The 21,114-nt window shown below is 46.2% G+C and overlaps 2 protein-coding genes across 8 annotated transcripts in view; one reads left to right on the forward strand and one right to left on the reverse strand.

The window, feature by feature from the left end:
* LOC125432304 (occludin-like) overlaps window positions 1–2,642 on the forward strand; it is a 38,247-nt gene extending 35,605 nt beyond the window's left edge. For all 4 annotated transcript variants that reach the window (XM_048495718.1, XM_048495716.1, XM_048495717.1 and 1 more), the window contains 2 exons: window positions 272–313; window positions 1,805–2,642. In XM_048495718.1, coding sequence (XP_048351675.1) covers window positions 272–313; window positions 1,805–1,906 — 144 coding nt within the window. In that variant the 3' untranslated portion in view covers window positions 1,907–2,642. The remainder of the gene's footprint in view (window positions 1–271; window positions 314–1,804) is intronic.
* Window positions 2,643–10,290: 7,648 nt separating this feature from the next.
* NR2F6 (nuclear receptor subfamily 2 group F member 6) overlaps window positions 10,291–21,114 on the reverse strand; it is a 43,681-nt gene continuing 32,857 nt past the window's right edge. For all 4 annotated transcript variants that reach the window (XM_048498121.1, XM_048498122.1, XM_048498123.1 and 1 more), the window contains exons 3-4: window positions 16,842–17,366; window positions 10,291–11,438 (exon numbers count right to left, since the gene is read on the reverse strand). In XM_048498121.1, coding sequence (XP_048354078.1) covers window positions 11,164–11,438; window positions 16,842–17,366 — 800 coding nt within the window. In that variant the 3' untranslated portion in view covers window positions 10,291–11,163. The remainder of the gene's footprint in view (window positions 11,439–16,841; window positions 17,367–21,114) is intronic.

Consider the following 21,114-nt stretch of genomic DNA (forward strand, 5'->3'; position numbering starts at 1 on the left):
TCCTAGTAAGTTGCTAAAGTCTGTGTACGTCGACAGAGCAAACAGGTGACTGCCCACCTGCCTCAAGGGGCTTGATGCCAAACAGAAAAACCAGAGATCCTGAAAGGCCTCCATTGTCTACTGACCATCACGTGTCTCTCTGACCACATTCCATGTCTACTGATTTCAGGCTGGGTTCATAAAAGGAGTCTCCAGTAGCTGACTGTTTATGAAAGGAGTCTCCAGTAGTCGACGGTATCCAACCCTTGATCATTTTATTTTTCTCCTGCAGGGAGTGGCGGAGGAATACAACCGGCTGAAGGATTTAAAACGCGTGAGTAGCCTTCCCCCCTCTGCGTCTAGCCGTCACCCATCAGGAATTTTTACTTCCTGACCCGAGGAGATTCACTGGGCCGTTCCTTTTTACCATTCCTTCTTTTCTTCCTCTGTTCTGGTCGAACTTGGTGAACCCCTGCAATTAAAGCCCAGAACTGGAGGCTGCAATTTATCTCATTCCTTTTGTGTTATTCACCACCCTCCCCTCTGTTACCAAAACACACTGCGCCACTCCCTCACCCCTGCCCTTTAGATATGAGTTTCCTAAACCACCACTTTCTCCTTCTGCAATGTTGCCCTCCCAGGAGGCCTGTGACGTAGACTTTGCTAAGAGCACGGCCAGCCTAAGGTCACCAACGCTCAGTGGGAATTCATACGGGGGTCTCCCAGATTGTCCTTTCAGCTGGGTAGGCCTGTCGTTCTATAATAGAACAAAATTTAAGAAGAAGAAGAAGAAGAGTTTGGATTTCCTTTCCTGCCGAGATTTCTTACACCTTCTGTTCTTCATTCACAACAGGTGGTGGGGCTGAGAGTTCAGAAGAGCAGATTAGCCTGTACACTCCCAGCTGGCGTGTGTGGGAGTGTACAGGCTAATCTGAATTCCCCAGATAAGCCTCCACAGCTCAGGCGGCAGAGCTGGGAATCAAACCCGGTTCCTCCAGATTAGATACATGAGCTCTTAACCTCCTACGCCACTGCTGTTCCTTATTAAGCCTAATTATTATTAAGCCTAATAATACCATAAAGGCCAGCAGAATTTTCCAGGGTGTATGTTTTTGGTAAACCAAAGCTACATGTAAAATGTTTTTCCTCTGGAAAATTTTGGTGGCCTTTAAGGTGCTTTGAGAGCCAGTGTGGTGTAGCAGTTAAGAGCAGGTGCACTCTAATCTGGACAACTGGGTTTGATTCCCCACTCTGCCACTTGAGCAGTGGAGGCTTATCTGGTGAACTGGATTAGCTTGTGAACTCTAACACATGCCAACTGGGTGACTTTGGGCTAGTCACAGTTCTTTGGAGCTCTCTCAGCCCCACCCACCTCACAGGGCGTTTGTTTTGAAGGGAGGAAGGGAAAGGAGATTGTAAGCCCCTTTGAGTCTCCTTACAGAAGAGAAAGGGAGGTATAAATCCAAACTCTTCTTCTTCTTCTTCTTCTTCTTCTTCTTCTTTAACAAAGCATATAGTGGGAGAGCCTTGTGTGCAGTGTGGGATGGCTGGCAGATGCCAGATGATTGTGCTTGTTCTTATGCTTGAGCTAGGATACCATTTTACAGTTGTGCTTTAAGATTTTATAACTCTTCTCTCTATTGACCGATGGTTTTATGGAATGCTGCGAGCTGCCCCCAAGCCCTGTGACCCAGGAGAGGGCTGGCACATAAATCTAAAACAAATGCGTACCTAAGCGTACCAGAATGACAGCTCTGTGTGTGTACATTTTGGAGGAACAGCAACTTGAGTGTGGTTTTTTTCATTTCCTTTGTTAATCTGCTAGACTCCAGACTACCAAAGCAAGAAAATGGAAAGCAAGTCCCTTCGAAACAAGCTCTTCCACATCAAACGGATGGTGAGCGACTATGACAAAAACCGGAGCTAAGTAACCCGAGGAGACCCACGGCACAGTAAAGGGGGGGAGGTAGGGGGAGAGTCTAGAAGGCTGCTTTCTTCTCCTCCAATCTCTCAAAGAGCGGTTTCTTCTTTGGTATTTACCTTGAAGCGGCATCATTGGTCTGCCAGTAAGCCAGTTTGGCAAGCTGCAAAAATTACTGGACTCCGACCGTTCAACTTCCGGAGGCGACAGTTTGTTCGTGGTTTTGTTTTGCAATCACAGCTCCCTCTCTTTCATTCTTCTGTATGTGGAGTGCTGAGGATTTTTTTTTTCTCTCCTGAAATTTTATGTTGCAAATATCATTTTTTTCTTTTGTTTTAAAAAAAAACTTTTTTAAAAAAGAAAAAAAAATCAGTGCCAAAAATGATAGGCTGCTGTTCTTTGGGGAAAAAAATTGTGCAGTGATTGGAGATGTGCAAAAGCCTTGGCTCAACTTTTTGTACAGTTTTGTTTTGCAAATTGCCTTAGTGTTCTGTCCTCTACTAGGCATTCTGTGTTTCTCAGTGTAACACATTTACTTCCCCCTCCCCCCCGCCCCACCAAACCATATTGACTCAGCTCCTCCCCAAAATGGTGTGATCTTTTCTTCCATGTGTGGGAATTTGGGGCGGGGGCAGAGGTGGGATCCAGCAGGTTCTCACCAGTTCCCGAGAGTGGGTTACTAATTATTTGTGTGTGCCGAGAGGGGGTTACTAATTGGGTCCGCTTTTCCGTCTCCACGCCCTCGCCTCCCCGAGAGGCATCCTGCCTTTGAATGTGAAGGTTCCGTATAGCAATTGCGACTAATAATGTCACTCCCTGAACTGGGTTAATACCTTTCAGGTACTGCAATTCACGGATTCTCAGCCTTTCGTACCTTTTATCTCACCAGTCTCTATCAAAGAACCTGTGTGTTTCACCATTGCTGTGTTCAGATTTGCGAGTTGGAGCATTTTCTATAATGTGATGATGATTTAGAAATGACCTGGTGCAAAAATAATTTGGGGGGGTCGTGGTGGGTGGCTGCCCATGGGGGGGGCATCCAACTCAGGTTTTGCCCAGGGCTCAGGTTTGTCTAGGTATGCCTCTGCCCCCTTTGCTGAGGGGGGGGGGCTGGCGAGGGAACCTGTTACTAAAATTTTTGGATCCCACCACTGGGCGGGGGGAGAAATGGGGTTAAGTACCTAACCTATGCCTTTAATAAATATTGAAATGTTTGTGTTGTTCTGTGTATGTGTGTATGTATGTATGACAGCTGTTTTGGCGGTCAGTTCCCGATCTCCCCTTAGAACATGTTTGTGCACACATCTACACAATAGACTGGTCAAACCAACCACTATGATTCTATACCAGGGGTCGGGAACCCGCGGCTCGCGAGCCGCATGCGGATCTTCCGCCCCGGTTCTGCGGCTCCATGAGCCGAGCCGCGGGGCCCATCTTCACCCGCCCTGCAAGGAGCAGGGCGGGCGCTTCACTCGCCCGGCGTGGGCCCATCTACGCCTGCCCTGCAGGCGGGGGGGGGTGAGCGGGCGGGGGGGGCGCGAGCAAGCAAGTGGGCGGGGGAGTGGAGGGGGGTCGTGCGAGCGAGTGGGGGGTGAGTGGGGGAGGGTGAGCCAAATGGCTCTTTGAGGGGAAAAGGTTCCCGACCCCTGTTCTATACAGTGGAATGCACTACCTCAGAGTGTGGTGGAATCTCCTTCTTTGGAGGTTTCTAAAGAGAGGCTGGATGCTTTGATGATGTGTTCCTGCATTGCAGGGGGTTGGACTTGATGGCCCTTGTGGTCTCTTCCAACTCTCTGATTCTATATAGATGTACAGAACCTTATCTGATTCAGAAAGGAAAACAAGAACATCTCAGGGGGAAATTCACGCTCAATTCACCACTATCCAAACATTATGAGCTGGTTAGAAATTTGTTCCAAATAAAGCACAGCATTGCTTTCAAGCAATTCAAGACAAGGGGCTATTTTTCAAGCTATCCCATCAAAAAAGAGACGTCACCTTAGATTTGCCAACAAATTACAATAATCTATATATATAAAAAGCGAACCATGTATGTGTTGATGATAGCATACCTCAGTAACTGCTGGGCCAATTCCTCTGAAAATTCCCAGCCACTATAGTCAGCCAGGTGAGAGTGTTTTTAGATGTTCACATACATGAAATTTCACATCTGGCCCAGGTAAAACGCCTTTTTTCTGGCACTCCATGGTGAAGGACATGCAGCTGCCTGTGTGTAACTGTTTTTGCATGAGCACGTACTGCTGGCCTCTGCAATTGATTTGCTGCTACTGTTCCTTTCCCATTTCACCACAATAAGCCACAGCAACGCGTGGCCGGGCCCCGCTAGTAATCAATAAACAAAATTTGATGTATCTTTGTGAGGAGGCATCTTACATTTAGAGTTACTTTCCTTTTGAGTAAATATGGCAAATTTGCAAGGACTGATACCACCCTACTTGGCTTGTGTTACAACTGTAATTATAAATAAAAGGTGTTAGTGTTGATTCTTTATACAAACATAGTGGTAACCAGCTGGTGCATAACCAAGTGTGTTGTGGGTCCAAGAACATATTGCCTAAATTCCATAAATACAGTTTCAAGGCAAAAGTGCTAGGTTCCAAAAGGATTCTCCATTCTCATACCAAAACTGCAGTCAACTTATCACCATTTTTTAAAACTGCCAATAAGATTGACATGTTTTTGCATCAGTGGTGTAAACAGCATTTAAACTACTGTAAAAGAAATACCGGTAAGTTGACCAGGAACGACAACAAGAGCTGTGATGTTCCCCCACTGATCTTGGGCCATTTACACATGCACTACTTATCCTGAGGTTATTTGCTTCACAGTAAGAGAGCAAGCTTGTTTTCTGCTGCCTCAGAGACTAGGACACGGCGTAATGGATTCAAGATGCAGGAAAAGAGATTCCACCTAAACAGTAGGAAGAACTTTCTGACTGTCAGGGCTGTTCGACAGTGGAATTCACTGCCTCGGAGAGTGGTGGAGTCTCTTTCTTTGGAGGTTTTTAAACAGAGGCTGGATGAACGTATGTTAAAAGTGCTTTGATTGTGTGTTCCTGCATGGCAGGGGGTTGATCTTAATGGCCCTTCCAACTCTATGATTCTATGATTTCCTTGCATTTTTTGTTTGCACAAGGATTCACCTGCTGCGAAGTGTCCCTAGCCAAGTTGCCATTTTGCCTGCCCGGTGTTTCCTTGTTTCCTCTGTGCAACCTCCATTTGGGGAGGTTGCCTGCAGCCTTTCGGATCGGGATTGCAATCTTTGGTCAAGCATTACTTGGTCAATTTCATGTCACTTTCAGGGTCTCTCACCCCAACCATAGACCTTAGGCATTAAAACAGCAACAAAAAAAGACAGCCCTTTGATTGTTCTGAAATGGTGGCACCAAAGAGTGGGAAAACCTATTGTTCGGACAGGGGAGGAGCAAGAAAACCCAGAAAAAGCTAAAAGAATGTCCATCTCCTTCACTTTCCCTGTGAGGGGAGAGACAAAGTCACGTTTTAACTGGTTTTGGAAACTGTGGCAATTCTCTGGTCTGAGACCACAGTGAGTTCCAAAGAGAGGAAAATGTGGGTGTAACCAAGAATCCAACCTGAAGGGAATGTCTGCTCAATGCAACGAAGACCACAAGTACATAAATGGCCAAGGGCATTTTCTCCTGCCCACCCACCTTTCCACAATGCCCAAGGTGGGTTATAAATGACTAGCTTTGTGAAGGAATCTGACAGGGAGAGGTTCTCAAAGATGTTTCTGATGGTGTCAAGTATTTTGAGCCGTAATCTAAACGCATGCAAACATTAATACACTTGAGTCAATCTTGTGGCATTCCATTGTGACTCTCCCCCATTTTGCTAATCTAATCATCCCAAAGATATAGACATTCCATTTCAAAGAGCAGCCGTGTTAAGACTGTAGTGGAACAGTTAGATTCTAGTTCAGCAGCACCAACAAGATCGTTGGGGCATAAGCTTTCAAGGAGAGCCAGCATGGCGTAGTGGTTAAGGTGTTGGACTAGGACCTGGGAAACTCCAAGTTCAAATCTCCACTTGTGCCAAGGGAGCTTGCTGGGTTGACCTTGTCCAGTCACATTCTCAGCCCTGACCCTGGCTAGTAGCTGGATGTCAGACCTTCAGGGAATACTAGGATCTGGTCACAGAGGCAGGCAACGGCAAACTAACTTCTAGAGGTCCCTTGCCTTGAAAACTCTGCGGGGTTCCCAAAAGTCAGCTGTAACTTGATGGTTAAATTTTTTTCAGATACAAGTAGGAATGGAGATCTCAGAGGCCCCTTCCGCACATGCAGAATAATGCACTTTCAATCCACTGTCACAATTGTTTGAAAGTGGATTTTGCTATTCTGCACAGTAAAATCCAGCTGCAAAGTGAATTGAAAGTGCATTATTCTGCATGTGCGGAGGGGCCTAAGTCTTTATATCCCAGCCAGAAAGAAGGAAGGTGGTTGTTAAGAATACTTGAGTTCATGCACAAGTTCAGAACAATGGACCTCCCCGTAACCCCAACCCCCAGGACTGAATTGGGGCATGTGATTTTACCGCACTACTACTAATCCCCCCCCCTCCCCAAGCATGCTTCCTCTGCTCTAACCAAGCTGACTACAGTAGCTCCGCATTCTTTGCAACCATCCTTTACAAACCACTCCCCCCCCCCCAACACACACATACACCTTCTGTCTGGCATATAAAGACTCAGATCTCCCACTCTTGAAAGCTTATACCTGAAACAAAGGCCCCTTCCGCACGTGCCGAATAATGCACTTTCAATGTACTTTGCAGCTGGATTTTACTGTGTGGAATAGCAAAATCCACTTTCAACAATCGTGGAAGTGGGTTAAAAGTGCATTATTCTGTATGTGCGGAAGGGGCATAAGAGGCTGCTGCACTTGAAACACTACAACAGCTGGCAGAAGGTTTGGTGTCCGTTCCCTCCGGGGGTGGGCAGAGAAACAAAGGCCGGGGGGGGGGGGGCGACAGGAAAACTGAAAGAAAAACTTTTCTTTTTCTCTCCTGGGGACTGAATTTTTTCTTTGCAAAAATTGGGAAATTCTGGAAAGCAAACACACACACACACACACACACACAACACACTAATTAGGAGTGAAATGTACTACAACAGCATAGTGCACAGAAGCATATAGTTTTGTCTTACTTTGGCACTGGGTTACAATTTTGCTTGTAGAAAAGACGGTATCTAATTTTAAACTCCATAGACAAGCCAATTCATACAGCTGTATGGGCTACATTCCAAATGATGTGCTTTATGTTCTTGATAGATTTAGGTTTTATAGGAAGGTAAGTATTGTGTACATTTCCATTTTTTTCTCCTCAGACCCTCCCACCGGCTTCAAAATAATCCTCCCACCTGCTTCAAAATTGCCGGAAATGTTATATTGGCAGCAGCATTCTGGGCTAGTAGGACCTGTAATCTGATTCAGAAGGAACTTAAATTTACTTTTATTTTGATTGCACAGTATAGATTGTGTGCTCAGATCTCTCCCAGTGGAGGCGAAACAGCCCCATCTCCATCCTTTGCCAAATCACACAACCCACGAGAGTGATCCTTTATTCTACGAAATATCTTTATTGGGTCATTGGTTGAGCAATCAGACAAGGAATATATTTGCACCAAAAAAAATCATTTAATTTACATATTCCCCCTACTCCCCGTTTCTTGCTTTGCTGTCACAACTTCTCCCCAACCGCCTCATCCAAAAATCCAATTTCCATTTATAGCAAGAGTAAATTGAGAGCTACAGAAGAATCTCCAGGCGACTAAGGAATTAAAGAACTCAATGGAGCTATGCATCTGCTGCTGAATCGCCGCCCCGCCCTGGTAGCTGGTCCAGTTCCGGGGTCCCCAGCTTTTTTGAGTCTGTGGGCACCTTTGGAATTCTGAGATAGCGTGGCGGCCACACAACGGTTGCAGCCAGTCAGCCACAAAATGGCCGCCACAGCTTACCTTCGGTCACACCATAACTGTTGGCAGCAGCTGTTACCAAAGGCAACTTTTTTTTAAATCTGCACAGCCAATCAAATCTCCAATAGCTAATCAGAAGCCTTGCTGGGCAAAAAAACCCACCTAGCCCCACCCACGTTCTAGAAACTCTGGAAAGACACCAGAAAAGGTGTGAGTGGGTGACCATGGACACCATGTTGGGAATCTCTGGTCCAGATGAGGTGAATGTGCCCAGCATCTCCAGTTCAAAACGGTTCTCCCAATTGGAGGTGTTAGGAGGACAGGTTCCTTGTTAATAAGTCCGGCCAGGTTTTTGGCTCTAAGAGAGCCACCGTGGTATAGTGGCTAAGAGCAGGTGGATTCTAATCTGGGGAACTGGGTTTGATTCCCCTATTCTCCACCTGAGTGGTGGAGACTTATCTGGTGAACCAGATGTGTTTCCGCACTCCTACATTCCTGCTGGGTGACCTTGGGCTAGTCACAGTTCTCTTAGAACTTCCTCAGCCCCACCTGCCTCACAAGGTGTGTGTTGTGGGGAGGGAAAGGGAAAGGAGCTTGAAAGCCACCTTGAGTCTTCTTACAGGAGAGAAAGGTGGGGTATAAATCCAAACTCCTCCTCCTCCTTCTCTAAGTACCCTCAGCTTTCTTCAAAAGCACTGGGATTTTACATGGGAGGCTGACATTGCCAACTTCTTTGCTGTCCTTGCTCCTGTGCCTATTAATGGCAGCTCAACCTGCAGCCGAGGAACAGATGAGAGCTTTACCCAGCCAGAGAAAAAGTTTCAGCCATTAGGCTTCTGTTCATACTGAAGACAGGGCTCATGGGAAAAAGAAATGTCAGCCCCAGCAAGAGAATTGCCAGCTGCTTCTGACACCAAGTTTCATGCCTGTTAAGGCTTTCTGGGTAGCACAGAAGGCCCAAGTGAGCCTGGGCTAAGCCCTGGATTACCTTCTGTCTCCCTACCAAGCACAGCTTCACTACGTGGGCTTCTGTCCACCCTGTGGGCCTAAGGAGCCCCAGTCAGAACATTGCAAGAGAGGCAATTTGCAAGAGAGGCAATTTTTATGGGAGGAGTGACAAAGAGCCAACACAGAACAGGTATCAAGGGACAGGCTGATCCAGGTGATGCCCCTCACCCGGAGACAAGGTATCCAAATCCTGTTCACAGCAAATTTGTCCTCCAGGGTCACTGACGTTTTTTGTGAGCAGAGTGGCTTCCAGTCTGCCCCGGTTCTTCTGATATTGTCAGGACAAGAACCTGAAGTCTTAAAGCAACAGGGAGGCAGAATCAACACCTCCGCTGTGTTTTGTGAGAAACTGGCATTCTCCCCCCTCCCCCACAGCCTGTTCCCAAAGGTCTTTCGTCCACTCATTTGGTACCTGTAGACCTTTGGGCTCTGCCAACGTGCCCTGAATTTTCTTTTCACATATTTGAGCATTTCTGCTTCTCTCCACCTGACTTCATTTCGCACTTAACGTACAACCTGATAAATACTTCTGCGGAATTCAAAAGCTTGTTAGTTCTGAGGTGTGGTGGTTGGGTCTTATGCAACTGCCACTTCTGGGATTTCCCCCCACCCCGTGCCGCCCGCCCCATCCCCCTGGATCAATACAGCTACCTTATTAAAGTCATGTATGTGTGGAATCCTTTTCTCCCTATTTTGGACAGGGGGGATAGGAATGTTTGCATAGATTTAAGACCAGTTAACTTTGGACCTGGTAGACCTGAGCATGTCCCACCACTGGTGTTGGCGGTTGGTCACCTTCTTGGCCTCAGTTGCCACCCCCCTCCCCCCCCACATCTGTAAAATGGGAACAAGGGCAATTTACGTCGCACGGGTGATTGTGAGGCACAGTGATTTTAAAGCATTTTGCAAACTTAAAAAAAAGAGAGAAGAGATTATGAAGAAGAAACAGCAGCAGATGATGGTCAAATTGATCATCAAGTAGATGACTCCGGAAGTCCAGCAAGAAAGCAGCTGGGCCATCATTAATTAATCAGCATATTTAATTTTGCATGCAATTAATCATTTGCATAGCATTTCTTAATATGGAGGGAGAGAGACAGTTGATGGACAAGGAATTTTCCCACTACAGCCTCATTTGGAAAGGCTCTTGTCACAAATGAAAACGTGAGGAAGGAATATAATATCTTTTAATATATAATATCTTTTCATTTTTGGCCACCACTCATGTATATGAGTAGCTGGAAATGTATGTGTGTGGTGTAGTGGTTAAGAGCAGTGCGCTCTAATCTGGAGAACCGGAATTGATTCCCCACTCTGCCACTTGAGCTGTGGAGGCTTATCTGGTGAATCAGATTAGCTTGTGCACTCCAACACATGCCAGCTTGGTGACCTTGGGCTAGTCACAGTCCTTCGGAGCTCTCTCAGCCTCACCGGGTGTTTGTTGTGAGGGGGGAAAGGAAAGGAGTTTATAAGCCCCTTTGAGTCTCCTTATAGGAGAGAAAGAGGGGATACAAATCCAACTCTTCTTCTTTGTGGAGGAAAAAAAGTTTCAAACTTTCAACCAAGCTTTAAATACACAGTAGCTCAGAAGAATCTCCAGGTTTGGAAGCAGTCTACCTATGAATGACAATTGCTGGCTCACGAAACAAAATCCAACCCGACCCAGACTCCGAGAGTCTAAGAGAATGCATCCTAGTTTTGGGCTTACTCCCAAAACAAAATTACTCTACCAGAAACAATTGATAGAATTAGGTGTTTGGCTCAAGGTGGCGAAGATAGCCCCCATAGACCTTGTTCTGGGAAAGGGAAGGAGGAAGATGGGCCAAAGAAAAATACAGATATTTTAGATTTGAAATATGGTAGCATTTCAACCTGGGACTGCCAGCTCTCAGTTCTTTAAAACATGCAAAAAGGACAAAGCTGAACACTTAGAGAAGAGGAAAAGAAATCAAGGCAGAGAAACCCTTGAGTATTCGACATCATATGGAAAGGAATCAAAGCCCAGAAGAAAAACAAAATAGAATATTACGGGGGTTTTTTCCCTTTTTTTGCAGAAGAAAAGAAAACCACCAAACCAAAATCCAGCCCACCTTGGTCTCTCTCGACACACGAGAGGCGGGACTTCCCTTGTTGCCCCCAAGGAGGAAATCCACATCCCAGGAAGTCTTGTGCCTACAAGCGGCACAAACCTTGACGACTTGAATCCATGACGGAGAGGTGGCGGCGAACATCCAGACTGTCGGCACGGCAGCGGCAAACTTGGGGTGGTGTCGAGGGACGTGCGCGCGCTCCGGCTTGTCCTCACTGCCCTGTCCCGTAAGGCCAGTTGAAGGTGCTCCCAGAGAGGAGCATGTCTCTGATTAGTGTTTCGATAGGCGTCTTGCCGACCAGTCTCATAAAGAAGAGCTGAGAGATGAGGGAGGCTGGGACGGCCCGGAGAGCCGGGAGGCGCAACAAGAGTCTGCCGAAGCGCTGGGGCTGCGAGGGGTACTGTGAGCGCACGTACTCCGTGAGGGCCACCTGGGCTTTCTCCTGCAGGCTCTCCACGTGGGCTGGGTCCGAGAGGCCGCAGGCGTCTGGAAAAGGAAACGGAGAGCTGGGTTCAGGTTGTGTGTTGGCTGGAACCAAGGGACTTCTTTCCTACACTGGACTGAGCTCGTGTGAGCCATCTTACGTCATTTTTCCTCGTTGACATTTCTTTCACCCTCCCCCACTTTCACGCAAACTGAATAATGTGCTTTTAATTCTCTTCCCATGTACTCTGCAACTGGATTTTACTGTGTGAAAACAGCCAAATCCAGTTGCATGCAATTGCTAAAGTGGACTAAAAGTGGACTGAAAGCATGCGTGCATGGAAGCGTCATAAAACCTCTTTTATTATTGTAATTCGTCTGCTTGATCAATTCACCCATTTGCTCTGGAATTAATGGTTGACAATTTTGCTCTCTTTTTGAACTGGGTGTTTTATTTATTTGCTTCATTTGTACACCACTTTTCGCCCCAACAGGTATCTAAAACGGCTTACAACTTTGCAACCTTTTTATTTCATATTCATCTTGTGGATAATGAGGGAAATGAAACATTGGATACTTACCATGAGAGTCCTTTCTGCTCTGACGGAAGAAGAAGAGGAGGAGGAGGAGGAGGAGTTTGGATTTATACCGCCCTTTCTCTCCTGTAGGAGACTCAAAGGGGCTTACAATCAACTTTCCCTTCCCACCCAACCAGCAACAAACACCCTGGGAGGCAGGTGGGGGCTGAAAGAGCTCCGTAGAGCTGTTACTAGCCTAAGGTCACCCAGCTGGCATGTGTTGGGGTGCACAGGCTAATCTAGTTCCCCAGATAAGCCTCCGCAGTTCAAATGGCAGAGCTGGGAATCAAACCTGGTTCTCCAGATTAGAGCGCACCTGCTCTTAACCACTACTGCTCTGCTGGAAGGAGGGCATCTTGAATATTGGGTGCTTCCCACCAGCCATTCAGGGAGGCAGGACTAAACTTGATCACTTCTGCTCTCCCAAATGGGAAACTCCAAAGCTCAGTTTAAGTACTTTCTTAGGAAGGACAGGAAGGAAAACAATGAATGTAGAAACATTAACAAGAAGAGATGAAAGCAACAAGGTCATAGTAAAGGTGTTAGAACCACATCAGAAGAATGAACTTGTTTGAGGAAGGAGTCAGAGCAATCCTTGTTTCCTTTTGGTTTTTAGGTATGTGATCGTTTGCAGTCGAGGTCATACTCCGGCACTGTTTCTTGTCTCTGCAGGTTGTCAAAGTCCTACTCTTTCCTCCTCTTCTCCCACTCTTTTTGGGAGGGGGGATGGGCAAGACACTCTCCTTACCTCAGAACATAAGGAACTCTCACAGTTAGTATCTAAGGTTTCATTCTTGCACTGAGGAGGCGGGCAGCTTCAATCTTGGGGCTTCCAAGAGCGGTGAACCTCTCTATCCAGGTGGGAATTAGAAATTGTACACCATGTGTTGAAATACTCTGCACCCAAAGGCCGCATCAGCTGAGAATAATGCATTGAGCTTGTATTGTCTGACACTGGTTGAGATGGAAGATCACACAGCAGCCTTATATATCTCTTCTGCCAATACTTGATGGTCGAAAGCAGCATTGGCATTTGTACTTCCTACTGAATGAGCTGGATACATGGATGTATAGGAATGTTACTGGCCTTATGTTACTGGAAGAAACACTGCCTGATGTTGTAGCTTATGGCTGATTTAGACATCTTCTTTCCTTTATTTGGAGCTGTCAGAGAAATGAATAAGAAGCCTGTATTTCTGATATCCTCCCTATGCCTGATATATATCCTGAGCGTCATACACAGGGTCTAAAGAGTGCCAATCTTTTCCTTTGGTCGTGGACAGAATGATGGTTAACTAGTCTCTTGTCTTCGATGGAAAAGAGAGTTAATTTTAAGGAATAGGTAAGATCTGGTCTAAACACAGAGTCCTTTTCTGGTTGATAGGGCTTTCAGACAGATTCTGCATGGGCCAAAAACAGCGATGTGAAAACGGTGTAACCCCTTTTACACTGTTTTAAACCCTTTTACACCATTTTCACAGCGCTGTGTTTGGCCCATGCGGAATCCACCTCAGAGACTGAACTGAAGTCACTGTGGTTAAAAATGAAGTTTTCATGCGCAGCCATTTAAGCGGGACCTGTCTTAATAGTTCAGTTCAGAGACCTTTACTAGGCATCAGGAGATAAATACAGATAAAAACTGTGTGATAGTATAATCCGGGTACAATTTGACAAAGTAAAACAACTGCTCGTATTTCATAAAGAGCAAACTTCAGGGAAATAATATAATAATTATAATAATAAAAGAAGACCCAGAGGATTATTTCATAATATTGAGCAGGAATTTGGCCACCATTTCCAATTGCTTGAGATCCTCATTGTTCAAGAGGTGGTTCAATTTAAAATTAGGGGAGCACGGGTAAACTGTCTTAATAGCTTGAAGGGAGCTGTGATAAGAGCACATAACACAATGTGTAATCCCCATGTAGGAAATCTATGGATGACTGGAGGGTTGGTGTGCACCACACCTTTGAGAAACAGGTTGATGGGAAGATATTTACCCAGAGAAATACCTGCTGTTTGAGGTACTATGGTTGCTATGGAAGTTCTGGTGAGACTGGGAGTAGATGCTTAATTCACAAAAGAAACAGAGGGCAAAGAGTAAAAGCAGTAGTCATGTCCTACAATAAAATCTAGCTAAAATCATAGCAAAGCAACCTTATCCAGGAACACTCTAAGAGAATTAAGTCAAAACAGTTCATAAATATGCGGCTGAAGAGAGGTGAAGCTGACAGTCACTCGCCCACTGGAGAGCAAGTCAACTTTTATGATCTCGTTGCATTTATAACACCTGTGAACATTGGATCTCGAATCGGACTATCCATATTTATGAACTGTTCTGGCTGAATTCTCTTAAGAGTGTTCCCAGATAAGATTGTTGCTGTTTTTTATATTTTTGTACCTATTTTTGTAGGATATGCATGCTTAACACTTCATTTTACATTTTTGTGACAAAGGCTTGCACCGGAGTTTCGTGTCAGCTTGGGTACAGTGTTATTTGGGGGTGGAGGTTTTGCTTCCACACTGTACTTGCCTCAGGTTTGTTATTCTGAGATGCAGGATAGATTCCCTGAGTGGTTCATGGTTCCCATCCTGAAAGAAGACTCATAGATGACCCAGAACCAGGTTTAATGAGTTCACGTGTTTGCGCTGGTACCATCTTGCAAAGGTTTTCCATAGGGCATTGTAGATATCGGGTAGATTTCTTCCTGGAAGCAGTTATAGTTTCAGCCACTTCTGAAGCGTAACATAGGCCCCTTCCGCACATGCAGAATAATGCCCTTTCAATCCACTTCCAATGCACTTTGCAGCTGCATTTTACTATGTGGAATAGAAAATCCACTTACAAACAATTGTGAAAGTGGATTGAAAGTGCATTATTCTGCATGTGCAGAAGGGGCCATAGTTTTAGCAACCCATTCCTTTCAAGAGCCTTTCAGAAGAAAACATTCTGGGTCCAGGTGCCAGATTAGACTTTGCTGAAGCATGTCCTGGCTGACAGGAACACACCAAGGCTCTTGCACTGATAATTCCGGTAGAGATGGGAACCGGCATCTGTGATGATACTTTAGAGCCACTAAGATGATCAAGGCCTGTTCCTGGCATGTCTTCCTCAGTTCTTTGGTATTAATGGTAGTGGTGGAAATGCATACAGCAGTCCTTGGGGCCTATGTATGATGGAATCTGGAAAAGAATTGTGGTACTAGACTCTATTCCCAAATAGATTATGGACTGGGGATAACCAACAAGTTATTGTTAGCTGAATATAATGCTCTCCATACTGAGGAGGAGGAGGAGGAGGAGGAGGAAAAGGAGGAGTTTGGATTTATATCCCGCCTTTCTCTCCTGTAAGGAGATTCAAAGGGGCTTACAATCTCCTTTCCCCCCCCCCCCCCGAGCATAATTGTTAATGAGAAAATGTTCTGAAGGACAATGACTCATATGGTAGCCATGACTCAAAAACGACTGCATATTATTTCCATAAACATACAATTGCACTGCGCTCAGTCCAATCTACTTGACAAAAACGGAAATTTATCAAAATAATGTTATCAGCATGCATGGAATCCATCTGACCACCAGGGGGCATTTCAAGCATGCACAAGGAAATACTTTACTCAATGAGTAATTTCATTGTGGAATTCAACTTCAGAGGATGCAGTGAATGCCAGAAGCACAGAATGCTTAATAAAGGGGTTAGACACTTCAGAGAGATCCAGCAGTGGCAATCAGCCAATGGGACTAAAGGGACCCTCTCTAGCCAGAGGCAGTAAGTCTCCAAATCCCAGTGCCAGGAGGCAACATTTGGAGAAGGCCTCTATGCCCTGTGGCTAGCCCACCAGGACAGCTGGTTGGCCACTGTTTAAAACAGGATGCTGGACCAGATGAACTACTGGTCTGACACAGCAAGGAGATTCTTAGGTGCTAAGTAGACCGCTTACACAGACCACATTATTTCCTTCTAAAATGAAAACTGACAACTGCTGGGAGCTCACAGCTGAGTCACTCCTTTTATCTCAGTCTCCCTTTCTCTTGCTAGCAAGTAAAATGCACACAGATATACCACTCCACTCCAGAACAATCCTTCGGTGCACTATCCACCTGTCTTTCAGCCAACAACCCAAACGTCTGATTTTCCAATGGATAATTATTGTCTACTTCTAAAACTTCTTTTTATGGCTTCTGCCAATCCTGTTGTGGGGAGGGAAACTCAATTAAAAGTTTTACAGTAACTTTGTTAGCAGAAAGGAGGGGTAGGAAAGTTTCCCAAAAAATATTAGAATGAAAACATGCAGCTTGGCTCACTGACTAAAGTCTTCTTTTTTGTTAAGAGTTAAGTTGATGGGCCTCTGCCTGCAACCCCTGGGAGATTTCTAGGGCAAGGCCTGGGGAAGTCTGCACAGACTCGGAAGTGACGGTACTTCCGGACTATATTCTGGGAATTCCCCCACTCTCTATGGTCTGAATTCAATTCCCTATGATATACTAAGTATGGAGAATTAGGCGTTCCAGATTTTTTTTTGGGGGGGGGGGGAGATGTGGCAGTCTAGAGAGATTCCTGCCCCTCTCTGTGATCTTTTAAAGAAAAAAAGGAATTAAGAAAAGCACCAAAGGGATGCAGCAAATGGACACACCCAGCTGCAGAGGCGTACGGGGGGAGATGGCGCCCAGGGCAACACCTGCTCTGGGCGCCCCCCACTCCACTTATTTTAGCCGGGAGCAGCCAGACCAGGAGGTTCTGCCAGCTGAAGGAGCAGCCTGGTGGGGCCAGGCCGAGGGGTGGCCCATTGGGTGCCCCTCATGTGATCCAATGGGGGGTGCCCGGGGTCAATTGATCCCCCATATCCCTCTGGCAGATACGCCACTGCTCAGCCGGGAGCTGACTCACCTGGCGTGAAGAGTGCTATGGCTTTGAGACAGCTGTATTCGGCTGAGTCCACCTGCAACCGATTGAGTTTCTCCACTTGGTCCTGAAAGATGCGTATCTGGTCCATGAAGGACACAACTCGATCTGCCGACATCGGGGAGGAGTGAAAGCCAGCCGCAGCCAACAGAGGGGCCATGTGAAGGGGCAGCGCCGACTGAGCCGCGTTCAGGACGAAAAGCTCGCTCCAGCTTAGACGCAGCAAGGCCACCTGGTCCGAGACTGGCAGGTCGGGGAAGAAAGGTATGTTCCGGGCCCACTCCACCGTGCTGAAAAGCAGCCGAGCGGCTAGCTCGCAAATGTTATCAATGCCCATCACGCTGCCTTGCTGGGCATATTGTGAGCTGAAACGGGCAGTGGGGTACGGCTCAGCCCTCAGCAACTGGGAGATCAGTTCCGAAACGGGTTGCCCATTGTAGTATTCCCCGCTGGGCATGGCGTTTGGGCTGGCACTGGAGTGAGTGGGAGGGATCCGACCTCTTTGGACAGCTGCAAAGAAAGATTTGAAAGGTTTAGACTGAGGATCTAGTAACATTTTGTACCACCTAAGATGCGACAATTCTATCCGTTAGCAAGGGGTGGGGGGCTTGTCCAACTGTTCATATTCTATGTACTCCTCAACCTATGGCAAGGTCATTTCTACCTGTATAATGTTTGATCTCAAGTACTACTGTTTCACCTCCCCAAGTTAAAATTTTTAAAAAAAGAAGAGATAATCTCATAAGAGGCATATTGAAAAAAGACTCCATAACTTCCCCCTATCCTCAATTCTCAAACCTTATCAAACCTTATCAATCAACCACCACGCATTTCCCACCCAAAAAGGTTCAGTCAAAGACAGGGTAAATGCAGGCCCCAAAACCCCATTCCTTTTCCAGTGGAAATTCTGCTTATAGACAAGCCCCACCCAATCCCACCCTCCGTTCCTTTCAGCAGACAGATCCCTCACACATACAACCACCATGTTCTTGAGCGCTAGAAACTTAGACTTAAAGCAAACTACAAACGTGTTCACATACATAGCACGAATCTTGAGAAAGCTTATATGAATTTTCCAAAGGAAGAAAACACCCCTTCCTTACAGCAAGGATCCAATGGAGGAAACCCAGAGAGAGCAGCACGATTAAATGTTTACCAGTTACAAGGGGATGAATCCCTGGGTTTGCATGGTTCCCGTTTGCAGCAGGGGATTTATCTCGGGAGAATCCCCTGGGGAGTAAAGGGGATAAAAGAAAAGGACAGAGCCATGCTCGCCCCCCCCCCCCATACACACTGCATCCTATGCCGCTGCCAGCCATTTCTCAAGCATCTGCTCCAAATCCCATTACTGGCTGGCCCTGGTAATTAATTTATGTACTGCTCTCTTGTGCAGCGTAAATTGGAGCCATAAATCATATGGAGGGGCAGAAGGGACAAGTTGCATCTTCCCCAGACGCCGGGGGATCAACTACCACTAGGACCATTACGGGTGTCTGTGGTGCTGCCAGGCCTCGCAGCTGGACGCAGGCCGAAAATCAGAACACACAACGAGAAAGATTCCATGTTTGCAGACATGTGGAGGGGATTTCTGCCGGAATTCATTCATGTTGGTTTCAGCTTCCAAAGACATCCTGGAGAGGGCTGCCGATCTCCAGGTGGTCCATAATTAAATAGATTGGGGATAGGTGGACTGTAAGGTATGCAGACCACCACTTCGCACCAATTTAGCTTTGGGTCTGAGTAGACCAATAATATTTCAAAAAGTTGTCAATGGCTGTGAGCATGGGCAGTGGTGGGAAGGGCCAAGAATAGGCAGGGGAAGAGTATAGAAGCAGGTGAGAGAACATGGGGCGATGGAGATACAGTTGGGGGTCCGTGGTAGAAAAGGAGATAGGGTCCCTTGAACATTGTCTGCTCAGCACTTTCAAAACCTAGAACCAGCCCTAGGAGGAAAGGCTGAGAGGAGTATCGTTCAGCCACAGAAGTTGCTCCAAAATCTTCATCAAATCGATTCCCTGTCTTTGAGTAAGGACTTTCGGCCCCGCTTCTGAACTTCGACTGTGGGGCATGGGACTAGCTGCTGTTGGAAACAGGATGCTGGGCTAGAAAGACCCAACGGTGGACTGTTCCCACCAAATGCTCTTCCCACAAGTTTGTAAAGGTTCCCAGGGCTTTGATTTAAATGCAATGCCCAAAGAAAGCGCTTTTGCCTTGCTGGCAACTTTGCATGGCATTTCAACATAAAACTCTGGAAATCTATTCCCAAAGAAACTCACCTCGTCTTTCACCAGCTTTTTCTTTCTTTCACCCATTACTCCCTCACTGATCCCTCCTTCCTGACCTGACCTGTTTCAATTGTTATTAATGTGTACTTTATTATACCATATGTATATTTGGCTCAGTTTTAATAATGGGATGTAGTTTGGTTTAAAAGGTCTTTAAAGATGTATTTTTACTATGTGCGTTTTAAAATTGTTTACTGCCTTATGGGGCGAGAGAGAGGCCCTTTCTGTACATTCAGAATAATGTATTTTCAATCCACTTTCAGTGCACTTTGCAACTGGATTTTACTGTGCAGAAAAGCAAAATCCACTTGCAAACAATTGTGAAAGTGGATTGAAAGTGAATTATTCTGCATGTGCAGAAAGGGAGGGAGGGAGGGAGAGGGAGGAGGAACGAACGAACGAACGAACGAACGAACGAACTGTGACCCACCCAAAACAGTTGAGCGTATTTAATATGCACACTGGAGATACAGAGCTGTTCTTACATCATTGGGAAAAGGGGGAAAAAAACATTGCATAGGAGTTTTCAGTGCGGCCTCCATTAGGAAAAAATTCAAAGAATTGCAAGTAAAAACCTTGACTTAAAAAACATTTAACTTGTTCAAAACATATTTCGTAGTTTTTTTCAGAGTTCCACAAAACTTCCGCATTTTTCCATCAGAAAAAATTGGGGGAAGATGGGGGGGGGGGGGGGGAGAGGCAGGAAAAAAAAGTTCTTTTTAAAAAATTTCCAGGTTTTTTTTTCTGGGACTTTAAATCTGCAGGTACTTTCTGGAAAGCCGCCAAATCCTTCACTCTGGAAAAAAAAGAGGCCTACAACTGTCAGAGAGGTGTTCTGAATTCTAACAAAGGGAACGGTCCTGAGTTCTATACACAAACACGCACACACACCAGCAACAGCAACCTGGTCCTATTTTCTAGCTAAGACCTTTACTGCTATTGGGGAATATGACCTCTAAGCCCTGCAGGTACAACTGCAAAAAAGGCAGAGGCTCTTCAAACAAACACCACCTGTTCTACCGGTTAATCCAGTAAGTCCTCAGGCGGCTTCTAACAGAAGCAATGCGAGGGCTTCAGACCTGAGTAGCCACCTGCTGGGGCCCAGGTTAGCAGACCTGACCGTTCCTCCTCAGTATTCTCCTTCTGGCTTTACAGACTAGTCCTCAAGCAAAGTCAAAAGGGGAAGGGGGGATCTTCTGCTGATCCTCCGAGCCAAGGCCTTGTTTAAAAACTCCTGTCATTTATCATTTCCAAAAGACCATCTCCCCACCGCCACAAGACATAGAACATTTCAAGGCAGGCAGACAAAATAGCTAAGTCCCCTCAGAGGACCCTTCAGGACACAGGCCGCATGGGGCAATGGTTAGTGCAGGGGTAGGGAACCTGCGGCTCTCCAGATGTTCAGGAACTACAATTCCCATCAGCCTCTATCAGCATGGCCAATTGGCCATGCTGGTAGGGGCTGATGGGAATTGTAGTTCCTGAACATCTGGAGAGCCGCAGGTTCCCTACCCCTGGGTTAGTGTCTCAGACTAGGATCTGGGTGTCCTGGTTCGAGTCTCCTCTCTGCCATGGAATCTTTCTGGGTGACCTTGGGCCAGCCACAGTCTCCCAGCATAACCGACCTCACAGGTTGTTGCTGCAGGGAACAAAACAGAGAAACGGAACTGTACTGTCAGCTGCTTTGCGGTGAAAAGCAGCATCCAAACATCTAAATAAATGATTAATACACCACACTAGGCTTTGATGAGAACTGACTCCTTGAATGTATTACTGAAAGTTTTCATGGTCAGAATCAACAGGCTGTTGGGGGTTCTCTTAACGTTTTGTGGCTGGCTTCTGGGAAGAAGGAGGAGGAGGAGGAGGAGGAGGAGGAGGAGGAGGAGGAGGAGGAGGAGGAGGAGGAGAAGAAGAAGAAGAGGAGGAGGAGGAGGAGGAGGAGCAGCTTGGATTTATATCCCCCTTTTCTCTCC

The sequence above is a fragment of the Sphaerodactylus townsendi genome, linkage group LG05 (assembly GCF_021028975.2).
Source record: "Sphaerodactylus townsendi isolate TG3544 linkage group LG05, MPM_Stown_v2.3, whole genome shotgun sequence".
Taxonomy (NCBI): Eukaryota; Metazoa; Chordata; class Lepidosauria; order Squamata; family Sphaerodactylidae; genus Sphaerodactylus; species Sphaerodactylus townsendi.